This window comes from Lycium ferocissimum, chromosome 5, assembly GCF_029784015.1.
Source record: "Lycium ferocissimum isolate CSIRO_LF1 chromosome 5, AGI_CSIRO_Lferr_CH_V1, whole genome shotgun sequence".
Lineage (NCBI taxonomy): Eukaryota > Viridiplantae > Streptophyta > Magnoliopsida > Solanales > Solanaceae > Lycium > Lycium ferocissimum.
The window spans coordinates 61,012,874-61,035,436 of record NC_081346.1 but is presented as its reverse complement, the minus strand read 5'-3'; the positions used below and the strand labels follow the sequence as shown (position 1 = coordinate 61,035,436).

Genomic DNA, 22,563 nt, shown 5'->3' with positions numbered 1-22,563 from the left:
ATTGGTAGATATTAACATGACAAGTTGGAATATCTATATCATAAGATGAAATAAATTAAGAATAAATTATATTTCATATAAGACTAATAGTATAATATTTCAAAATAAAAAATAAGAGTAATATATAATTTCATAAAATAACGTATTATAGTAGTGAAAATTCTATACATTTTTGCATGAGAAATAAAAAGACCTCAATGGTTTGGAGATGGAAATGCCAAAAATTACAAACTACTGCCAAAAATTACAAACCACATATATAAGAACAAATAACTAAAAATAAAGAGGAAAAATTTACACTAAATTTATTTTTTTAAATATATGATTTAATTAGATTTTTTTAAAATTTATTCCGATACGAATTTAATCTTTGTATTATATGTGTGGTTCTATTTTAAGGTGGAAAGAATATGTTGTTTAATGTGGAAAAAAATATGATATTTGAAAAAACTTGAATTTGAATAGAAAGATTAAATCACTTGAATTTTAATTTAAATTGAAAGATAATATATTTTGAATCGAGATTAAAAAAAAAAGATTTAAAAAAAGTGGATTAATAGAAAGTATGATTTGATTCTTTTATCACTAATCATGTCATATTTAATTGGTTATAAAATATGAATTTAGTTAAATGAGTTTGATGAGTTAAATATATCTATTATAAAATAAAAAAAATGAGCCTTTAGTGATATGATATGTCAATTAAGAAAGAAAGAGACTTTTGAAGTATTTAGATATTTTTTTAAAAAAATAATAATATTTAAGTGATTTTATTATTCTAAATAAAATAAAATTAATTTTTATAGAAAATTTTCTTAACTTGAATGACCATGAGGAATCAACGCTAAAGATTCAATTCTTGTGCGTTGAAGACAGCTGGTACTTGATCCGTGGCACTGTTTTCACTGGACCCCACACTCTCACACTCTTTTATAAAATTAACCCCATTTCCACTCCCTGATAGCCACCAATCTCTTTTCCACACACATACACAACAGTGTAAGTCTGGTGAAAAAAAACAGTCATCATACACATTTTCTTCTCTCTGTTTTTTCTTGAACCCCAGTTTGGGAAAAAGCTTCAAATTTTAGTTATGGAGTCATTAACAGGGTCATCATTAAAAGGGGTTTGTTTGGATAAGGTTTTAGATAAACACAGAGGTTTATCTTTGTGTTCTAAGGATGTTTTTGGTCTTAATAAAAAATCAGAAATTTGCTTTCTTGGATTATCAAGCTCCAAGATTATTCACATCAACTCATTTTCTGTTCAGCACAAAATAATTCAGCCTATTTCTTGTACTTCTGACTCTCAGGTGTATATTACTTTCCCTTATTGTATAGTAGTACTATTTAGTTTCAATTCCATTTGGGATTGATATAAGTACTAAAAAGTTTTACTTAGGAAAAAAAATTGTCATCTTTCTAGTGTACCCTTAATTTTTTTATTTAATTTTCTTTTGTTGAAATATGAATATTTGCTGTTAGCTTGCAATATGATGCAGAACATGTAGAGTTAAAATTGTTCACCTCAAAGTGAAGTTAGTTATAGCTGAGAATAATTGATAAATAGTTAAAAGTTGGATGGTTTTGATTGTGATGATTTTTAGCCAAAACATGATACCATTGTCCATAAACTTGGCTGTTTTCATGTTCCACTAATGTAAATAGCTACAGGCAGATCTTTCTATAACAACCATCATCTATAATAACATTTCATTATAACGGTCAAGTTTTATTGGAACCGACTTTTCATGTTATGTTTTATTATATGTTCTCTATAACAGCAATTTGCTATAGCAGCCAAATTATATTCAGACAAACGACACCGTTATAGAGAAGTTTGACTGTATATAGAAATGACATATTATAGTGAATCTAGGACACAATTATAGTGAATCTTCTGTGCATATAGAAATGACATATTCTACACTACTGGATGAAACATTATTGTCTTAAACAAAGCTAACCATTATAATTGATGTCCAACTTTTAACTCATGCAGATAGATACTCAGAGTGAAGAAACAGAGACAACTGATACAAGTAAGTCATTCCTGCTGTGACAGTTTCCTAGGTGTAGGAGTTATTTTTAGTGTAATAACACATACTTATCACTCTGTACTGTTGTTTTCGTTCCAGATCAACCCGAACTAGTTCGCGTAAAATTCCAATTGAATAAGGAATGCTCCTTTGGTCAGCATTTCCACATAGTAGGCGATGATCCAATGCTTGGTTCATGGGATCCATCAAATGCAGTGCCACTTGAATGGTCAGAAGGACATGTCTGGAACGTCGAGTTGGTAAGAACATGTTGCTAATCAATCTTAATTATGGATAATCTTTCTTTAACTTAACGATATTCTTATTTTATGGACTATCTTAGGATATGCCAAGTGGAAAAACTATCAGCTACAAGTTCATTATGAAAGTAGATGATGAGAGTATCGTGTGGCAAGAAGGCCCTGATCGAATTCTTCAAACATGGGAAACGAAGAACACTATAACTGTTACTGACGATTGGGATAATGCTGAGCTGCAAACAATTGTTGAAGAGGAACCTGGTGTTAGTGCAGAAACTTTAATAGTTGAGAATCTGGTTCCACCAACAGTTGTAAACGTAGAAGATGATGCAAATGAGGAAAAAACTAATGATGTTTTAGCTATAGTTGCCGAAAACATTACTGAAGTAAAAGAGGATGTGAACACTGATCGAAATGAGGACACAACAATGGAAGCAAAAGCTATTGGGAAAAATGGAATGGCATTTCATGATCAAGTCTTAAGCTCAAAAAAAGAGTCCATCTTAGTTGAGGACGAAAAAGTTCCTGTCTTGGTTCCTGGCTTAACCAAAGTTTTGACCTCAGAGGTTCACACGGACAAAGTTGTTGCTGAGAGCTCACTTGGATCATATAGTGAGGGGTTAAATGTGTTGTTGGATGAAGTTCACATGGACAAAATTGTTGTTGTTGAGGATTCAGTTGGATCGAAATCGGAGGAGTTCAATGTGACAGAGGTAACTGCTTAACACCACTTAAAAGACTCTTTCTTTAACAAAGACCTGTTTGGAGGAAGAAGTTTCTTTTAGCAAATGTAGTTCCTCTCAGTTTTTTCTTTATAATAAATGAGGTCTACTACAATGATATAGAGATGTTCTACCAATTGATATTTAGTCATTTGTGTTTGATGTGCTTGAATTACCAGGAATGAACAAATATTTCCATTCTCTAAATTCTAACTCAGGAAAAACTGAGAATAGCAGAATCTCTTGATCACATTGTAACAATGGATGCTCGTAGAACACAAGAAAGTTGGCATTTAAACAATCAAAATCCAAATAAACTATTGAGACACACAAAGATGAAAAATTGTAACCCCATTGCGTGCCTACTTAAACAGGGGTGAAATAGCCTTTCGGCTACGCGTTCATCTAAACCCTTAACTTGCGACATGGAGTATAGATATATACGTAAAAATCTATTAAATCTCAATAAATATTATATTTGAACCCATAATTTTAACACTACCGTGAATTCAATCCAAAAAACTTAAAAGTTGAACCTATTGAATTTAAATCTTAAATCTGCCTCTGTACTTAAAGGCCTTTTGTCTTCCTAAAATGTTGTATGAGACTTTACTTTATAGTTCTCAAAGACATTACATAGCTCATGTAAAGTTCCAATTGTTGATTGTAATATTTCTTTATTTATCTATTCTGATGTGCTGTGACTTTTACATATCCAGTTGAGTTCAAACGAAGAGGTAGCGACCGACTTAACACATCATATAGAAACACCAGAAATGATGATGCTTAATGTGCAGCAAGATGTAACAAGAGGGGATGAAGATATAGAAAAGTTTGAATTAGTTGAAGGAGGAGGAGAATGGTCCAATGGAAAGCCCATGGAAGAGAATGTCTTTAAAAGTGATATACAATGGGGTAAAAAAACTCTACAGAAGTTCTTTGCAGGTTTGGGTTTCTTTAAAGTAAAGCTTGAAGGTTGAAAACTGGCTCTTAGAGTAAAGAATGTGTACATAACCCAATAATGAGTGATGGTCCTCTTTTTTTATGTACTGTATTTTATTCCACTACGTACGGTCAAAACTTCTTTATAACAGCATTGTTTGTTCTTATATTTTTCCATTGTTATAACGAGATGTTACAAAGAACATATAATTTAACATAACATGAAAAATCGGTTCCACACAAGACATGATTGTTATAGTGAAATGGTGTTATAGTAGATGATTGTTATAGAGATGTCTGATTGTATTACTACTGTACTCAATTACTCCCTCTGGATCAAAAAAAGGATCCACTTAGCTTTTTTTTCTTGGGTTAAGAAAAGAGTCCACTTATTAAATCAAGAAACAATTTAGCTTATCTTTTCAGATTTGCTCCTATTAAGTGTTATGTGATCAAATTTCAATGCTTATTTAATTAGAGGTAATTTAGTCAATTTACATTATTTTTTTCTTGAAGGGAGTAATTTTTTCAGAGGTGTGCAAATGATTAAGTTGACTCTTTTTTTTATCCGGAGGGAGTATATGTTCTAACCAGGACCCGCACAATTCCTACATTGATACTGGTGCAAGAAAGCACCATAATTGCATCATTATCACTTTACCACCAATCTAATATATTAAATCTACTCCTATGGGTAACCAGAGATCTGTTTACAATTCCCTATAGTTTCTTGATATTATAACCACATTATTTGAATTCTCTCTAGGAATTCTGCCTACCCAACGTAACGCCAACGCTGTTCCCTTGCCTTTTGACAGAACTTGATAACATAGTAATTATTATGATTAATAATCTGTGCACTAGCAATATAATTATGATTTATGATTACTAGTATCATGATGGTTCATTTTTCAAGTATCACATCTTCATACATGTGTTTAGTAACTCATCAGGACTTCAGACATGCTAACAGATTATCTACTCGCCACTAAAGTCCATTGATGATTCATATTCAATAGTGGTACAAGCTGACTGCTAGCTGCATCCACCAAATTACTGCTAGCTGCATTCACTAAACGGGTTGTTTGGTTGCTGGTCAGGAGCTAAGTTACTCGTGTATTAAATCGTGCATAATTAATACAATCATGTTTGGTAGCATTCTTTTGTAAATTCAACACAACTAATACAGTGTTTGTTTGCAATTAGAAACTCGCATAACTAATACACTTATAAGTCATGAAAGAATGTATGTATTATTTTATGCAGGATAGAAGATGTATGTATTATTTTATGCAGGATAGAAGATGGAATAACTAATACATGAATAATTAAACCCTGCATAAAATAATAGTACATAGATTCTCATCCATGTGTTGTTAATGCCTGCATAACTCTAACCAACTACCAAACGACCCCTAAGGATTTCTACCATCGATAATCATGTATAAATTACAAATACACATCTACACATTTCACCTAAACACATGTTACATCTACCCAAAGTGTAGCATTAAATGACAGAATGGACACTGGACGAGAATTCATATAACTGATCTCACCCAGCACAAGAGAATTATAACTTTACCCAGCACTAGTTTGGAACAATAGTAAAGTTGATTGATTGTGTTATTTAAGCAGCAGACACTTCCATGCGAAATTATACAGATCAGAGTATAATTGTCACATTATATAATAGCATTCCATTATTCATAAAGTTCTCTCTTATAATAAGTTTAACTCAGATGTCTCTGTATATATAAGGGTATAAAGTACGTGTATATATATATATATATATATATATATATATATATAAAAGAAATATTTACTAAACGTGATGATAGTTTTCTATTTACAAAATATAACATTACAAACCCTACACAAAACATGCTTTTTTAACAAAAAATACTTTTTCATTTTTAATTTTTTTTAAAAAAAAATTAATTTTATTTAAAAAAATTATTTATTTACTTAAAAAAAAATCGCTCAAAAATTTATGTATGAAATGTGTATATCTCATTCAAGGCTTAAAAAGTTCGCTCAAATTTAGTGTATGAAAACGGTATGAAAAATACATGAAATGTGTATATCTCGTACAAGGCTTAAAAAATTTGCTCAAAATTGTGTGTATGAAAATGGTATGAAATTTGTATCGCGCTCAAGGCTTAAAATTTCGCTCACATTTTCATGTATAAAGTTCATGTTAGATTTCTGTAAAATTAATACAACTACAACAACATTGTATACAACTTTGATTCAACATTCAAGACTTAAAATAATCGCTTAAATTTTTGTGTATGAAATGTGTATATCTTACTCAAGGCTTAAAAAGTTCGTTCAAATTTTGTGTATGAAAAACATATGAAATGTGTATATCTCAATCAAGGCTTAAATATTACGCTCAAAATCTTATGTATGAGAATGGTATGAAATGTGTATATCTCGCTCAAGACTTAGAATTTCATTCACATTTTTCGTATATAAAGTTCATAATAGGTTTCTGAAAAATTAATACAACTGCAACAACATTATAACAACTTTCACACAATATTCAAGGCTTAAAGTGTTCACTCAAAATTTTGTGTAAGAAAATTGTATTAAAAATTTCGCTCACACATACACATTTCATACATTTTTCATACAGCTTTCATACACAAAAATTTGAGGTAATTTTTTAAGCCTTTGAGCAAAAAAAAAAATAATAATAATTTTTTAAAAAATATAAACATTATTTTCTTTAAAAAAAAGTTTTAAATAATTTTTTAAATAATTTTTTTAAATTTTTTTTTTATAAAAATTTATTTTCTGAAAAAAATAAAAAAAACGGAAAATATATGAAAATCCGTCATATTTCGTAAAATATCGTTATGTTTTGTAAATAAAGAAAACTATCTATATACTTTGTAATAAAGAGTCTTAAGTAGGTACCCTATGTCATTTTCCCTATAATGACTAGTGTCATTTGGCCTGGGCTTAACTTTAAAAATTAATTTTGTAAATATTTTTTAATTTTTTATGCTCTTGCTTATTTGTTTTTGTATTATCAGTTTGACTTTCATTTTTGGTTTCCCACTCGATGCCCATTACCTGCATTGGAGCCCGACTATATCCGAGTTGGCACCGCATAGGTTCCATTCGGGGGAAGTGCTCCCTACCAATAATTTTTTCATACTCAGAGCTCTAACCCGCAACCTCTAATAAGGGAGGAGCATCTCCATCAACTGCATCACATCCATTGGTGGTATCAGTTTGACTCTTTCTAAAAAATTCTAATATATTAAAGTACAAAAAGATAATTGAAAATTAAAGGAGACTTCAAAAAAAAAGAAAAAGGAATCAAACAAATAAAAGCTTTTCTAATTTCTATTTTATTGATTTTTTTTGAGATTATACTCTCGATGATCCAAATTGAGCTTTCATATGTTAAATTATTCTCATATATTTCTCTGAATTGAACCCATATTATCTAACTTATATTTTGCAAAAAGGTATTACCGTATTCGATTAATGTCAAAAATATGTTGCAAATTGTTTATGATGAAATTCAATAAAGTTAAGTTATAAATAAATATAAATAATTAAAAGCTATGGTATTGCAAGATTTTTGTAGACGTTCTCTCAAATTAAACCATACAAAAAAATATTGAAAAGTCAATTAAATTAAATTGTTCTTACTTTAACATTTTTTTTTCCTTTTTCTTAATTTTAATGAATTTTTTTATGGAATCTACATTGTAATAACTTTTTCATATTGAGCTTAACTATTTTATCCTAAATTATATAAAATATTAACTATCCCATATTTCACAAAACATTTTAATATTAAAAAAAGTGAAAAACTATACTTTTGCAATTGTTTAGTATTATTATTGTTTGGAGATCAAATTGTATTTTCTTTAACTACAAATTACTTAAAGATTTTCAAAATATATATGAAAATAATTTTTTACAGTTCCTCTTTCCTCTTTTAATTAGTCATTTATTATGTAAACTTTAAGTTAAAAGTATGCGCACGTAAAATTAGATCAATTAATTACCGCATTTTGAAATTCATTTTTCAATTTAGACAGAAGGACTGTAACTTACATTTTTTATACATTTTTAAAATATTTAACAATGATACAAGTTATTTGTGTTTATTCTTTTAATTTAAAACTTAATCCTACCTTAAGCGAACTTTTTGTTAGTTATTTATGTTTGCAAGCAAGTACGATGCAAAATTACGGGAGAAACTAAAACAAAGTAAACTTTACATTTAACCGGACGAATAAAAAATTAAAATAGGAAATGATAAATGGTAAATAACATCAATGGATAATAAATAATATTATAAGAATAATATTTAATTCAATAATTAAGCCTTTTTTAAGATATAAATTGAATGACATGATGATTTCTTTACATGTCTATAATAATTTTTGTAAGGAAAATATAATTTAAACAAGTTTAATAATATTTCCACACAAAACAAAAGATTTAATATGTATGGGTGTGCTTTGTGGGGTCCGCTATTACCTTTTTCATGACATTATCACTTTTAGTGGCATGAAAAAAGTTCCTAAAGTTCTTAAAATTTACCAAAATATGTAAGGACTTACAAAGTCGTTAAAACTTTAATAGGGGTAAAAAGTTACAAAGAATTCATGTAAGGACTACAAAAATTGGGTATTCTGCCTTGTTTAAATCTCGGTAGCCGCAACTAGTGATGAATTTACATATTTAATACTCCCTCCGGATAAAAAAGAGTGTCCACCTAGCCATTTGTACACCCCTTAAGAAATACTAAATCCTAGAGGTGATTTGACTAAACAGCCCCTAATTAAATAGATATTGAGATTTGATCACATAACACTTAATAGAGGCAAATCTGAAAAACTAAGATTAATTCTTTCTTGAGTTGATAATTAGACACTTTTTTTGAGTTGAGAAAAAAAGGCTAAGGGTGTGCTCGGTATGGAGGAAAGCATTTTCCGCCAATTTTCTCATGTTCGTTTGATAAAAAATTTTGAAAAATATTTTCTTTAGAAAAACAAGTTCTTCAAAAATGGGGAAAATGACCTCCCTAATAAAAGTAGGGAAAACAAGTCCACAAGTGACATTCCACCCACCACCCCCAACCCCCCAAAAAAATTTAGTTTTTTCATAAAGAAAAGTTTTTAAAGTTTTACTTTTTGGTTTTTTTATACCCCCTCCCCCCTCCCCACCCGGACCCAACACCCCCTCCCAAAATTTTAATTTTGTTTTAGAAGAAAAGTTTTGAATTTTTTTTTTTGGGTTTTTACAAACCCCACCCACCCAAAAAAAAACCCCTCCAAAAAAATTAATTTTTCTTAAAAAAAAATTTAAAAGTTTTTTTTTTTTTTTGGGTATTCTACACCACCCACCCTCTACCCCTACCCCCTCCCCAATTTTCTACTTCATATATTTAATTTTACCTTTATAAAAATAGAAAGTTTGCTTGGTTAAATTTGATGTGGAGTGGGTTGTAGTTTTAGTTTTGGGAGGGGGGGGGGCATGTTGATGTGGATGGTAGTGAGTGGTGGTTGGGATGGAGGGGTGGGTGAGAAAAAAATTTCTCATTTTTTATAAAAGTAAAATAGAATATATGAACCAGACAATTTGGGAGGGTTGGGTGGAGCGATGGTGTTGGATAACGCTAGGTTTAGATGAAATGCGTTCGAGAGTGGTGATTGGGTGGGTTGGGGGGGGGGGGGGGAATTTGGTTGGGAGATGGGTGGTGGGGTTGCTGTGGGTAGTTTTCGAAAAATATTTTCTACCAACCAATCAAACATGAAAAAATAAAAAACTCACTTATTTTTCACTATGTAACGGAACATGAGAAAATAAGTAAAAATTCACTTATTTTCCGGAGAAACATTTTCCTCCACACCGAATACACCCTAATTGGACACCCTTTTCGATCCGGAGGGAATAGTGCATTAGTTTTTCAAAATTTATTAGTGATTTATGAATATCTGCTGAGGCTTTAAATGTAAATAGCTTCTTTTATCTTTCATAACATAAAAAAGATTGAAAAATTGCCAAATAATATCTGAAGGCATATGTATGCAACCAACAACCGCAAATCCGCTATAACAAGCAAAAGGAAGTCTGGACAAATGAGATTGTAATATAGAGATATGCCTGTAATTTCATCTTCTGCCTGAAGTTAACCAAAAAAAAAAAATACTAGATAGTTACAACACTATGGTAGAAACTAGGGCGCCAAACAAGCCCTTGTATAAAAAAAATATGAATGAATCCCTTTTCTAAAAGGGAAGACAATTTCATTTTCTCCGTAACGAGGCGGGAAAAATCATGAAGGCACCCAAAAGCCAATTTGATAGTTGTGAAGGCAGTTCTGCTACCAAACTGTTCCTTTGCCGATACCAGTCAAAATTACTTCTGCAGGACCTCCGAATATAAAATCAGTCGGGTAGCTCTCTGGTCTGAACATTATTCGGATAGGGTGGTTACAGTCTACACAATCAGGAGATAACTAAAGTTGGTACAATTTACCAAACGAAGAATAAGAACTCTTCATTCCAGAACACGCTCAGCAACTTAACAAATCGAAGATAACTTTCCGGTGCAAAGACTAAAGCAATTAGGGAATTCGGGAACTTGTAAAGTTCCATGATAAGCATCATATATTTTGGCCCTAAGATTACCTGGGTGAACCCCATTGACTCGTTGCACCAGAACTGTACGTGGTAGTTCAGCGACACAAGAAATCTCAACAAAAGCCTGAGGTTTAAGTCAAGGTGCATCTGAGGAAGAAGAGAAAACGGTCAAAATGCTTCACCGAGAGCAAAGACAAGAGTTACCGGGACCCATTGACCACAATACAAGGGGTAGAATTAGAACTAAACACCACCATTGTACCTCCAAAACAAGAAGCATGATGGCCTACATATCAAGATGAACAAGTAGGCCAAACAAGCACCGGATTTCCCTGTTTTGCTCCCGACTCTGGTGCAACACAATTCAAGGAAGGAGGGGTGCATCTCGAATAATCTCAACCCGTCATCATCTCCAAAACTTGCTTCCGTGCACGCCCCTTAGCCCAAGGCCAGTCACGTTTTCAAAGAACTACGTAATCAGTCATGGGTAGCATCACCGTTAACTCCCACCTCTGAAACCTTTACTTGAGGTAATCTATCATCCACCGACTGTTCATCCACATGATTGACAGTATCCCACAAGAACCCATTTTCATTTTCCACTGAAAGCTTATCAAAGTCTTTATCCGCTGCTCCTCGAGGGTGAGATGTAATGTATGAGATGTATTTATCTGCATATAAGCAAATATTTGTCTACAAAATGAGCTCTAAAAAATAACTAGTATCCTGACAAGCTAACATTAAAAGGGAAACAAATTAAAGCAAGTCCTGGATCTTATCATAAAATAACATTGAATTCAGAAATAGGTGGAACATACCAGAATTGACAAGAGTGATATACTAACACATGTTACAGTGATAACAGAGGAAATGAAAGATAATTCTGCTAAAAAACGTGAGCGCAGTGCTTTTAAAAGCAAAAAGTGCAACTAGCGACAAAGTCCATGGGTCTTGAAGTGAAGTGCACGCTTATTTGAAGTAAAGCACAAAATTTACAGAGAAATAAATATCGAAAAAAACAAAGAATTAAATACAATAACAGTTCTGCCGCAATGAGTAACAATAATAGGCAATATTAATCCAACTCCTCAAAATTCAAAGAAGCGATAGATTCTTGTTAGAATCACTTTATGCACCATTGTTTGAAGCGTAACCTTCTCTAAAGCCCATGAAGCGATAACCCCCCCCCCCCCCCCCCCTTCTTTAAAATCAGTTCATCGCTTTAAGCTACGAAGAAATAGCTTTTGATAACACAACACAGCACGACACATTGTCTTTTAAGAAATCACTTAATATGAGACACTGCTCTTAAGAATTTACTCATTACGCAAATCCTCTTTTGAAATAGTAAAGTGAATAATGAATTTGCATCAAAGGATTAGCTCATGATGCTTGTAGCAAGTTAAACCAAGAAATTAAGGGGACATTTCAAAAGGACCTTACCAGCCAAGTTACGAAGTGCATTCTCAGCTGCCTGTTGCTGAGCATCCTTCCTAGTCTTACCCATTCCGACACCAACTCTCTCACCGGTGAAGAAGACCTAAAGATTACTCAATCTCAGAATTCTGAATATAAAAACTTTATGCTGTTTGTCTAAATTCAGAAGCCAATATGATCGTGCACTTTTATAGGAACAATGCTAGGGGCAACATTCTCATATCAAAACGAACATCTTCAAAGAGACATTAACAAACAGTTCTTAAGCACTAGGCAATTTTCAGAGTCGAATATCAAGACATAAACATCCACACAATTCATCACAGCACGTCTCACATCTATAATTATTTTCTTTTTTGGATTAGGTACATATATAATAAACTTTTAACTGCCTCAACTAGAATACAGATCCATGAAGTCATAGTCATAACATAGCACACTACTTTCAAGTATACCATCAACTCAACACTTATAAATCACAACATATTGTTTAACCTATAGCTTTCTTCTTAAAAAGAAATTTGTTTCAATTAATTCGTTAAATGATATAGCAAACCATCATAACTGAATTAACAAGGATATAGAGATTCATGAATGTCGGTCATTACCTAACACACCACTTCCCCATCAGTATAAAAGAAGAGGAATACATACTACTACTAGTGGTAGAAACTAGTGCTGCTTAGCAGAAATTTATATTCATATTTATAAAAAACAATGCAATTAATTAATCTGTAAAATGGCTTCAGATAGGTGAAACATTCTTCTGTAAAAAATGCTCTAACCTCAACTGAAAATTGCAATTCCTCACTGGTGCTCACCACAGGCCTGAACTCAACCTACACAGCAAGACACAGTGGTGGAGCTATTACTTTGACAACCAAGAAAAATCAATACGAGCAGAGGGGTATCATCTTGGCTTAAAAGTATGTAGCACATACCTTTGAGTTGCATCGCCGTCCAATTTCTTGCAGCACCCCAGTAGCTAAAGATGGTAATAAGTTCATTCTCCCAGCTTCTAGTTGAGATTCTCTGCTGTTAAATGATGCCTGATGTTGTGAGAGCCTACCCTCTGTACATGCAAAGTCAATTAGCCTAGCAAGCATGTGTTATAAACTTGACAAAGAGAGGGAATCAATAAGGAAAAGGAGAAGATCAAAGAGACTATATGTCAACTAACCAACAAATATCTTAGCAAATCTCTTTCTCAACTTCCGCCCAACCATCCCTACTTGTTCTCTCTAATACCAAACTAAAGACAATATATGAAGTGCATATCCTACAATCAGTACTTTCTTCTGTAGTTCAAGATTATACAATAACTTCTTTTGAACTCCTTCCAAACACTATCTTGATCAATAAAGACACAAACTGTCCTGGCAATCAACAAGTAAAAGTATTCATTCCCAGCCTTCCTTTATTTGCTTGGATAAACTATATCCCCTGCCATAATTGATAAATAAACACGCAAGTAGCTGGATTTATTATAATTTTGAAGTTGGGGCTTAAAATCACAAGCTGGAAACTAGCCGTTAGCCACATCAGTATCAGCAAAGACTGCCGTCAAAATTAATACCAGCCATCAATTAACAGCATTCATTCCACAGAAGAGTCACTGATATGAATACATAATCCCAAAAACAAACACTAGTGTAGTATGGTTATAAATGCATTCTTTCCTAAAGACCAACTTCTGCTCATAATATTTCAACTTCGTAATAGCAAATAGGGAATTAAAAAACAACAAGCACTAAACGGTATATAAGAGTAGAACTCAAACTCACCTGTCTGTTGAATAAAAGAATTCTGTCTATGCATTTCATGCCTGGAATTTGCCTGCAAAGAGTCGTGTACCCAAATGAATTAGGCAGCAGAAGGCCAGTGTAACTATTTCAGAGGGAAGCAGTAGTAAGTACCTCTCCATTCTTCCCTGGAGATGCATACGTTGGTAACGCTGTGCTTGTTGCACCTTGACTGAGAAAATTCTGATGACCTCTCTGTTTATCAGACCTTGATGCATCAGATTCTTGAAAAATTCCAGGTGATCGACTGCCCATCTGTCCTTTATTTAGGTCATCTTCCACCAACCATCCACCCTGTGATGGTATGGGCAGTATGGGTGGTTTCTGAGGCACTCTAGATAATAAAGGAGGTTCTCCTGAACCACGATACCTCGCATCCTGGCTAGGATTCACCATGGGATACCTTCTCTTCCCATCAGCATCAACTTCAGAAAAGCTGTTATCTCGTCTGAATGGAGCTCCTAGCAAACTTGGTTCTGAACACACACAGCAACAAAATGAACTACTGGTTGTGAAACCAAAAAGATTAATACATCTATTATATAACCGCAGGTAAAGACAGGTTCTATACTTTCTGAAGGTAGAATTGGTCTCATTGATTGAACAGGTACATTGGCAGCAAATCCAACCGTAAGCTGGGAGCTTCCTGGCTTCATATCAGGATAGTTACTCATGAAAGGAGGAGCAGAGTTCATATTAACTTTTCCTTCCTGGATTAGCACATTTACATGACAAGATAAGCAAATGACCGGCTGAAAAATCAAGTACTTGATGTGTGAAGTGTTACACTTTCAAGTTATTTTATAGGTCAATCATGTGATAAGAAGTCAAGATACACAGTAATGACAGTTATAACCACACCTGCTGATGCAACCTTTGTACAACTTCAGGCCCATACATCCCCTCAGGAATAGGAGCATTCAGATTCCCAGATGACGCAAAACCAGCATCCTTAGAAAAGTAAACCAAACCCTCATCAGGATCAGCATTCATTTAAAGTTGAAATTCAAAGAGATTTTAGATAAATACCTCGGACATTAAGTAGTTGCTCACATCAGGTGCCGAAGGTAAATTTACAACCTCATCTTCATAGAAGATTTCAGAGATCTTTCGGAGTAGACATTCATCAAACTCTCTGATTGACAAAGAAAATGGATCAGATAAAAACTACTTAATTGACTCATATTAAAATATTTCTTCTGACAATGAACTTACTTGAAAAAACGACCTCTAACATCACAAGCAACATTTCTCGCCACACACAAGACTGGAACTGCGTTGGCCATCTACTCAATAAAGAAGTTCCCAGTCAGTTATGGTGTGACCGGAAAAAATGATGATATTAAAATCATGTGAAATAGCAAACACACACCTCTGCTTGTGGCGCATAATATGGAGTGAAAGCAGGGACAACATGAACGCGAGGTTGATCTTTATCTTCCCACACTTTTAATCGGTCATCAATAACCATTGCCAATTTTGGATGACAATTTCCATTTTGGAAGACAGTAAGTAAAGACTTCTTTGCCCCTGTGGAATCAATATCATAGACGATGTTATGGGTTAAAGAAAAGACGTTTTATAATTAACAAGTTCAAGAAGAGGAAAGGAGATTAGTCCACCGATAAGAAGCAACCACAGTTGGTAGCCTTTTGGATATCACTCCCACTATAACACTAGAAGCTAAAGAAAATACCACCGATGAGCTTAGAACGACATAAATCAAACACAAGAAGACAAATCTTTCTTCATTATTCTTCACTCTAAGAAGAGGTTGATCTTTCTCATGTCAGGGTAGAGAAGAGTTGTGTTACCGTGTATGGAAGAACAAAAGATTATTTTCCTAGGGAGTCAAAAGGCAGGAAAGTATTCTAGGTCATAACCTGATTTGACACATACAACACGGTCCATCAATTGTTTGACATTAATGAGGTGTGACCCAGGGTCGAGTAGCCTCCAAATCTCCAATGCATAATCTCTCTCCGCCATGGTGCAAACATGCACTTCGAACCTTTTCCGACCTTTCGCCGTCAAATAAGTTCTCAACTCATCCCAAGCAGGACGTAATCTAACTAGCACGCTGGTGTCCCGATTCTGCAAAAGAGGTTTCCCATGATAAGAAAATGCATAGAGCTAGAAATCATCTCAAGACGACCATAATGTGTTACAAAATGTCCAACTGAATTCGAGTTCAAATTCCAGCATTACACTGATAACCTTAGACACTGGAAACCTTAGATATTCCAGTGGCAGTTAAGCTAGAAGGCCAAATGTCCAGATACCATTTTCTTTTAACTATGTGAACATAATAATGAATAAATGAAAGAGCCATAAAAGAACAAAGACCGGAGGTGGATGCTTGCCACTCCTCCGAACGCTTCCTTCCAGCAATTTGCACAGGTAAGGATGCAGATCTCTAAGTGTGATCAGGCCATAGGGATATCCAACTTTTCCTATGCTGGTGGATTAGCAAATGTACATGTGTAAGGACCATCAGTGGCATGAAGTGCACGTATATAGTGAACAAAAGAAACTCAAATCCATAGCAATTCATTAAACACCTTCTGCAACAAGGGACCAACAGACACCATAGAATATAATAGAAACATCTTTGAGTGAGGGAAAATGAAAGGAGTCACTTAGCCAACAGTATGGTTCAATTTGCTCTTCTCTGCTCTCTTTCTCTTGACACAAGGACACAAGAAGCATCACTAACCTCAACATTGAAGCAAAATGCAGTATAAACTAAACCCATTACGCAAACACGCGCCAAATAACAAACCAAAAAGAAAAAAAAAAACATGTGATTGAAGACCAACAAATCAGAACACCATGTCCTTCTAAGAAAGGACTATTTGAGACTGAAAGCATATCAGTTACATGAACTTCTGGACATTAGGTTCAAAAGAAAGGTTTTAGAAAGCAAATAACAAGTAATGAAGGGATATTAAGTTTGACACTAAATGGTCTCAGAATGCCTAGAAATGTTGCTTCATCCAAATAATTAAAACAACTTGGAAGTTCATTTAATTATCAATGGCACCACCAAGGGATAGACCAAACAGTATCTCAAGGTGAGATCATCAATAAACTACACACAAAACCTTGTCTACAAGATATCAAATAAGCTTTCTGAAAAGAAAGGCAGAATTGTTGAGTGATCACAGTTGTTCCAAAAAGTTGAAGGTCGTTAACTAATACATCGATAACAGGTTAAATATAAAGACAGGATAACAAGAAATGTTTAAGCACAGAACTTTCAGATACTATGAAGCTACGTAAATCATTTGAACTAACAATATATACTGATACAGGTTAAATATAAAGACAGGATAACAGCAAATGTTTAAGCTCAGAACTTTCAGATACTGCAAAGCTATGTAAATCATCTGAATTAAAAACCCAATCTACCTCCCCACAATAGTACTCCATTTTGTATGAGAAACCATAGAGCATCCTCTACTCAACTTCAAAATTCAATCAATCAACTTGCCTCAATGCACTGCGTACACTTGAATAATATAAACCTAATATACTAAGAAATAAACAGAATAATATGAAAATACAAGAAAATTGATGTCTACCTACTACTAAAAAGTCAATAGCCAAACCTTTACTCTACAAGTATATCACAACATGCAACTCATCAACTTCCGCTAGCACCCTAAGGGAATGCGCAAAGCAGGGGGATATTCTCGATGATGCGAGAAGTAGAATAAATTGAGAAATATGCATGCCTTAGATGTGATCATGTGATAGGAATCAATAATTGCAAGGCATAACAGAGAAATGAAAGAAAATTCCCCATCTTATTACCTCTGGATTAATCCGTGTAAGGACCACATTCTTTTCCACCAACCTTATGACTGGCCGAACTACACGCTCTTGCCCTTCAGATAATTGTAGCACCTCCTCTTGCTGAGCTTTATATACTCTCCCACCGTCAACAACAGAATCACTGTCTGAGTACTGCTTCAGCAGTGCACGATCATCCACGTACCTCTTAATCTCTGCAGACATTCCAGACAACCGAATTGGATCCGTCTCTCGTGCAAGCCAACCCCGCAAAGCCTCAATTCTATCCTCAAAAGACTTCATTGTATTTGCAACAATTAAAGTCTCGTCCAGATCAAAAACAATTGATAAACACCTCATATTCAACATCCGTAAACAAGCACTATACAGACCAACGGGCACTGAATAGCACCAAAAACAGGGGAACTTTTTCTGCTTACTCGGCATTGCTACCAAATGTATTTCTTCTTCCCCCAGCAAGACTACTGCAGTCTACAAAAAGATCAAGGAAAGTCAACAAAAGTGTCAGCAGACATCTTATTCTTATGGAATACATTATAGCCCAAAACATCAATTACACATTACTTAATGTATAAATTTAGGATTTCGCAGTCCTCTTATCACCTAGTTGTTATGTATACTCCAGACAAAATCACATTTCTCACAATAGCTTTAGAACATATTTTCTTTTGTAGTGCAAAAATATCAAGAGAACCTATTTATATCTCATATGAGAAATACCAATTATTTTCAACAGATACGGTTGAAAAAAATGCAATATAAGCCAAGCTGCCAAAGTCATCCAGCATCCTTATTATTAAATCATAATACCACAGAAGTTTTCACATATACGTCCACATGAAAATGCCACAATTACTCCCTTACATATCGCCAACCAACAAACCATAGCCGGATCAGAAAATTTCCGAGTTATTTCGCAAAATAACTGCAAACACAGCACTGCTAAGAAACTTTGCATACACATCTACATAAAATGTCACAAACATTTCTCACTGACAAAAATTTGAGCATCCAGTAAATTTCACAATAAATGTAAAATCATCAACAAGCATCATATCTCATTGTCATGAAATTCTGTAAACAACTAAACAACAACTAGCCTCTGGCAATTTCACACTAAATGTAGAGTCAGTACTTCACATTAAACATAAAATCAACAACAGGCATTAAGTCTCATTAGCACAATTTTCTGTGACAACAAAATACAACTACTCATACAGGAATTCGCAGTAAAAGTAAGTTCAGTATTCCACAGTAAATGTAAAGCATCATACAACTGGTAATAGTTCGTTATTCAATTAAAACTGGCTAATGTCTATAACCTTGAGTTCATAAAGCAAGAGGCATGAAGATCTCAAAAAGCATAATGTCTCATTGTCAAAAAATTCCGTAAACAACTAAACAACAACTAGCCACTGGTAATTTCCTAGTAAATATAGCATAAAATCATCAACAAGCGTTAAGTCTCATTGGCACAAAATTCCGTAACAACAAAATAACAACTCGTGCAGTAATTCGCAGGACAAGTAAGTTCAGTATTCGACAGTGATATAAAGCATCATACAACTGGTCATAGTTCCGTAAACAACTAAAGAACACAATAAATATAAAATCATCAACAGCATCATGTCTCATTGTCACGATATTCCGTAAATAACTAAACAACAACTAACCGCCGCAAATCATAGTCAGCAAATCACATTGAACATAAAATCATCAACAAGCATTCGGCACAAAATTCTGTAACAACCAAATAACAACTCTGCATTAAGTTCACAGCAAATGTAAAAGCATCATACAACTGGTCATAGTTCCGTAAACAACTAAACAACAAAATAAATATAAAATCATCAACAAGCAATTATGTCTCATTGTCACGACATTCCGTAAACAACTAACAACAACTTGCCACCGCTTGTGTCGTATTAAATGTATAGACAGCATTTCACATTAAACAAAAACCATCAACAAGCATTTGGCACAAAATTCCATAATACAACTAGGTACACTAATTTCACAGAAGATGTAAAACATCATACAACTGGTCATAGTTTGTTGTTCAATTAAAAACCGGTTAATGTCAACCTTGAGTTCATAGAAGAACAAGGCATGAAGACTGATCAATGGAGACTGAGGCAAACAACTAAAAAAAACAACTGCATTTCACATATAAAATGTAAAATCATCAACAAGCATTATGTCTCATTGTCACGATATTCCGTAAACAACTAACCAACAACTAGCCACCGCTAATGTCGTATTAAATGTATAATCAGCAATTCACTTTGAACATAAAATCATCAACAAGCATTCGGCACAAAACTCCGTAACAACCAAATAACAACTCGTGCATTAATTTCACAGAAAATGTAAAGCACTATACAACTAATCATACTTCGTTTATTCAATTAAAAACTGGTTAATGTCTATAACCTTGAGTTCATAGAAGCACAAGGCATGAAGATTGATCAACGCAGACAGAGGTAAACAACTAAGAGAAAACAACTGCATCCAGTAAATTTCACAATGAACATAAAATCATCAACAAGCATTACGTCTCATTGTCACAAAATTCCGTAAACAACTAAACAACAACTAGCCTCTGGTAATTTCCTAGTAAAATTAGAGTCAGTATTTCACATTAAACATAACAAGCATTATATCTCATTGGCACAAAATTCCATACCAACAACATACAAGACGCGCAGTAATTTCACAGTAAATATAAAGCATAATACAACTGGTCATAGTTCCGTAACCAACTAAACAACACAATAAATATAAAATCATAAACAAGCATTAAGTCTCACTGGCAACAAATACAGTATATGTAGCACTATACAACTAGTCATACTTCGTTTATTCAATTAAAAACATGTCTTGAGTTCATAGAAAGGCATGAAGACGGAGACAGAGGTAAACAATAAGAGAAAAAATCATCAGTAAATTTCACAATGAACATAAAATCATCAACAAGCATTACGTCTCATTGTCACAAAAGTAAAAGTAAACAAAATTCTGGTATTCCACACAGTAAATGTAGAAGCATCATACAACTGGCAAATATCTACAACCTTGAGTTCATAAAAGCATCATACAACAGGTCATAGTTCCATAACCAGCTAAACAACACAAAAAATATAAAATCATCAACAAGCATTAAGTCTCATTGGCACAAAATACGGTCACAAAAGTAAATTCAGTATTATACAGGTAATGTAAAGCAAGCAACATACAACTGGTTAATGTCTACAACCTTGAGTTCATAAAAACATACAACTGGTTAATGTCTACAACCTTGAGTTCATAAAAGCACAAGGCATGAAAATTGATCAATGCAGTAATCTCACCAGTAAAAGTAAATTCAGTATTATACAGTAAATGTAAAGCATCATACAACTGGTTAATGTCTACAACCTTGAGTTCGTAGAAGCACGAGGCGTGTAAATTGATCAACGGAGACTGATCAGAACCAATTGGCGAGGATTTAAACTCATTCGGTTCAAGCTTACAACGAACAGGTGATGAAATTGTTTGAAGAACAGATAGTGGATGACACCGCTCACTATTTGTAGATATATGATGGATCTGTATCTCGTTATTCGGAAATTGAAAGCTTTGATCCTTAACTGGAATAGCATCTAACTCTCCTAAACACGTTTCACCATGAAACACCACCGATTTGAACCCTAAACGACTCATCATTTAGGTTGTGGACAGCTCGATAAAAACAATTCACTTGAAAAATATAAGAAAAAATTGGAAATGATACAATGATTTTTTTTTCCCTCTGTCTATTCACTCCATTGCTGTGTTCCTATTTTCTCTCTCTAGAGTCTAGCGCGCGCTCAGCTATGCTTTTTTTTTTTTCTCGCTCTATAAGAAGCGGTTTCGAATGAATGGGTTGTGTAGGTATTTATAGAAAGCAATAGGGAAGAAATTGCACGGTTTGCCCTTCAAATGGGCTGGTATTTCATGTTTTGCCCTTTCAAATGAGTTGGTCTTAATTTATGCCCTTTAAAATCGAACTTATGTCTTACGAAGCATAAATTATTTAAAGGTTGTATGGGAGGATAAACATATAAAAAAATATAATTTTTTTGTTCCAGAGAATACATGGTCAAATATGACCCTTTTTCGAAAAATTATAAACAAATACTCCCTCTGTTTCAATTTGTTTGAACCTATTTCCTTTTTAATCCGTGTCAAAATGAATGACCTCTTTTCTAATTTGGAAACAAATTCACTTTATGAATGATTTACAGCCACACAAATTTTCAAGGCTTATTTTGAACCACAAATTTTAAATGTCTTTTCTCTTTCTTAAATGTCGTGCCCAGTCAAATGGGTTCATAAAAATTAAAATGGAAGGAGTACAAAATAGGGACAAAAGTGCAAATAACCCAAACGGTTAGTTTATATTTGGTCTGGCTTTGGTAAAATTTTACGGAAATACCGGAGGGTTTCGTTATGAGTTATTTGGTTTGAGATACCGCATGCGATGTGTGAGGTTGCAGGGGGATTCTTATCCTACCCGCTGGTACACGGTAAAGATGGTATAGGTTATGATGTGGAGTGTTAATGACCGTCAGATCAATATGATTTTGATCTGTTGCTGGAGACGCGTGTATATTGTTACTCCCTTATTTAGTAGGGAAAAGGGTCAAAAATGCCTATCTACTTTAGGAAAAAGGCTAAAAATATCCTTCGTTTTTTTATCAAAAATACCCCTCACATCATTAAAGTTTTCAAATATACCCCTATACTAACGGAAATCCCCAAATTTTCCAAAATAACCCAATTTCATTTTTAAATCCGCTCCATTTAGACCCGACTCAACTACATAAAAAAACTCATATTCGACCAACTTGTTCCCGAGTCCCACATCTAGAGCCACTAGGCACTGGAGAAGGTAAACCATATGCA

At 33.7% G+C, this 22,563-nt stretch overlaps 2 protein-coding genes across 3 annotated transcripts; one reads left to right on the top strand and one right to left on the bottom strand.

The window, feature by feature from the left end:
* Nucleotides 1-1,019: 1,019 nt before the first annotated feature.
* On the top strand, nucleotides 1,020-4,063 carry LOC132056997 (uncharacterized). The gene is made up of 5 exons (XM_059449423.1): nucleotides 1,020-1,312; nucleotides 2,002-2,041; nucleotides 2,138-2,298; nucleotides 2,382-3,011; nucleotides 3,740-4,063. The coding sequence occupies exons 1-5, from the start codon at nucleotides 1,094-1,096 to the stop codon at nucleotides 3,998-4,000; spliced, it is 1,311 nt and encodes a 436-aa protein (XP_059305406.1). The 5' UTR covers nucleotides 1,020-1,093; the 3' UTR covers nucleotides 4,001-4,063.
* Nucleotides 4,064-10,071: 6,008 nt separating this feature from the next.
* LOC132056996 (RNA polymerase II C-terminal domain phosphatase-like 2) lies at nucleotides 10,072-21,532 on the bottom strand. Of its 2 annotated transcripts, none has more exons than XM_059449420.1 (14): nucleotides 21,055-21,532; nucleotides 17,638-18,108; nucleotides 15,705-15,915; nucleotides 15,194-15,351; nucleotides 15,037-15,107; nucleotides 14,851-14,956; nucleotides 14,683-14,772; nucleotides 14,393-14,573; nucleotides 13,936-14,297; nucleotides 13,804-13,855; nucleotides 12,961-13,091; nucleotides 12,805-12,858; nucleotides 12,026-12,122; nucleotides 10,072-11,253 (listed from the first exon to the last, which is right to left on the bottom strand). In XM_059449420.1, exons 1-14 carry the CDS (start codon nucleotides 21,340-21,342, stop codon nucleotides 11,060-11,062), a joined length of 2,466 nt encoding a protein of 821 aa, XP_059305403.1. In that variant the 5' UTR covers nucleotides 21,343-21,532; the 3' UTR covers nucleotides 10,072-11,059. The 2 variants fall into 2 exon arrangements, with proteins under 2 accessions (XP_059305403.1, XP_059305405.1); XM_059449422.1 differs by having other exon boundaries at nucleotides 14,393-14,531.
* Nucleotides 21,533-22,563: the final 1,031 nt, after the last annotated feature.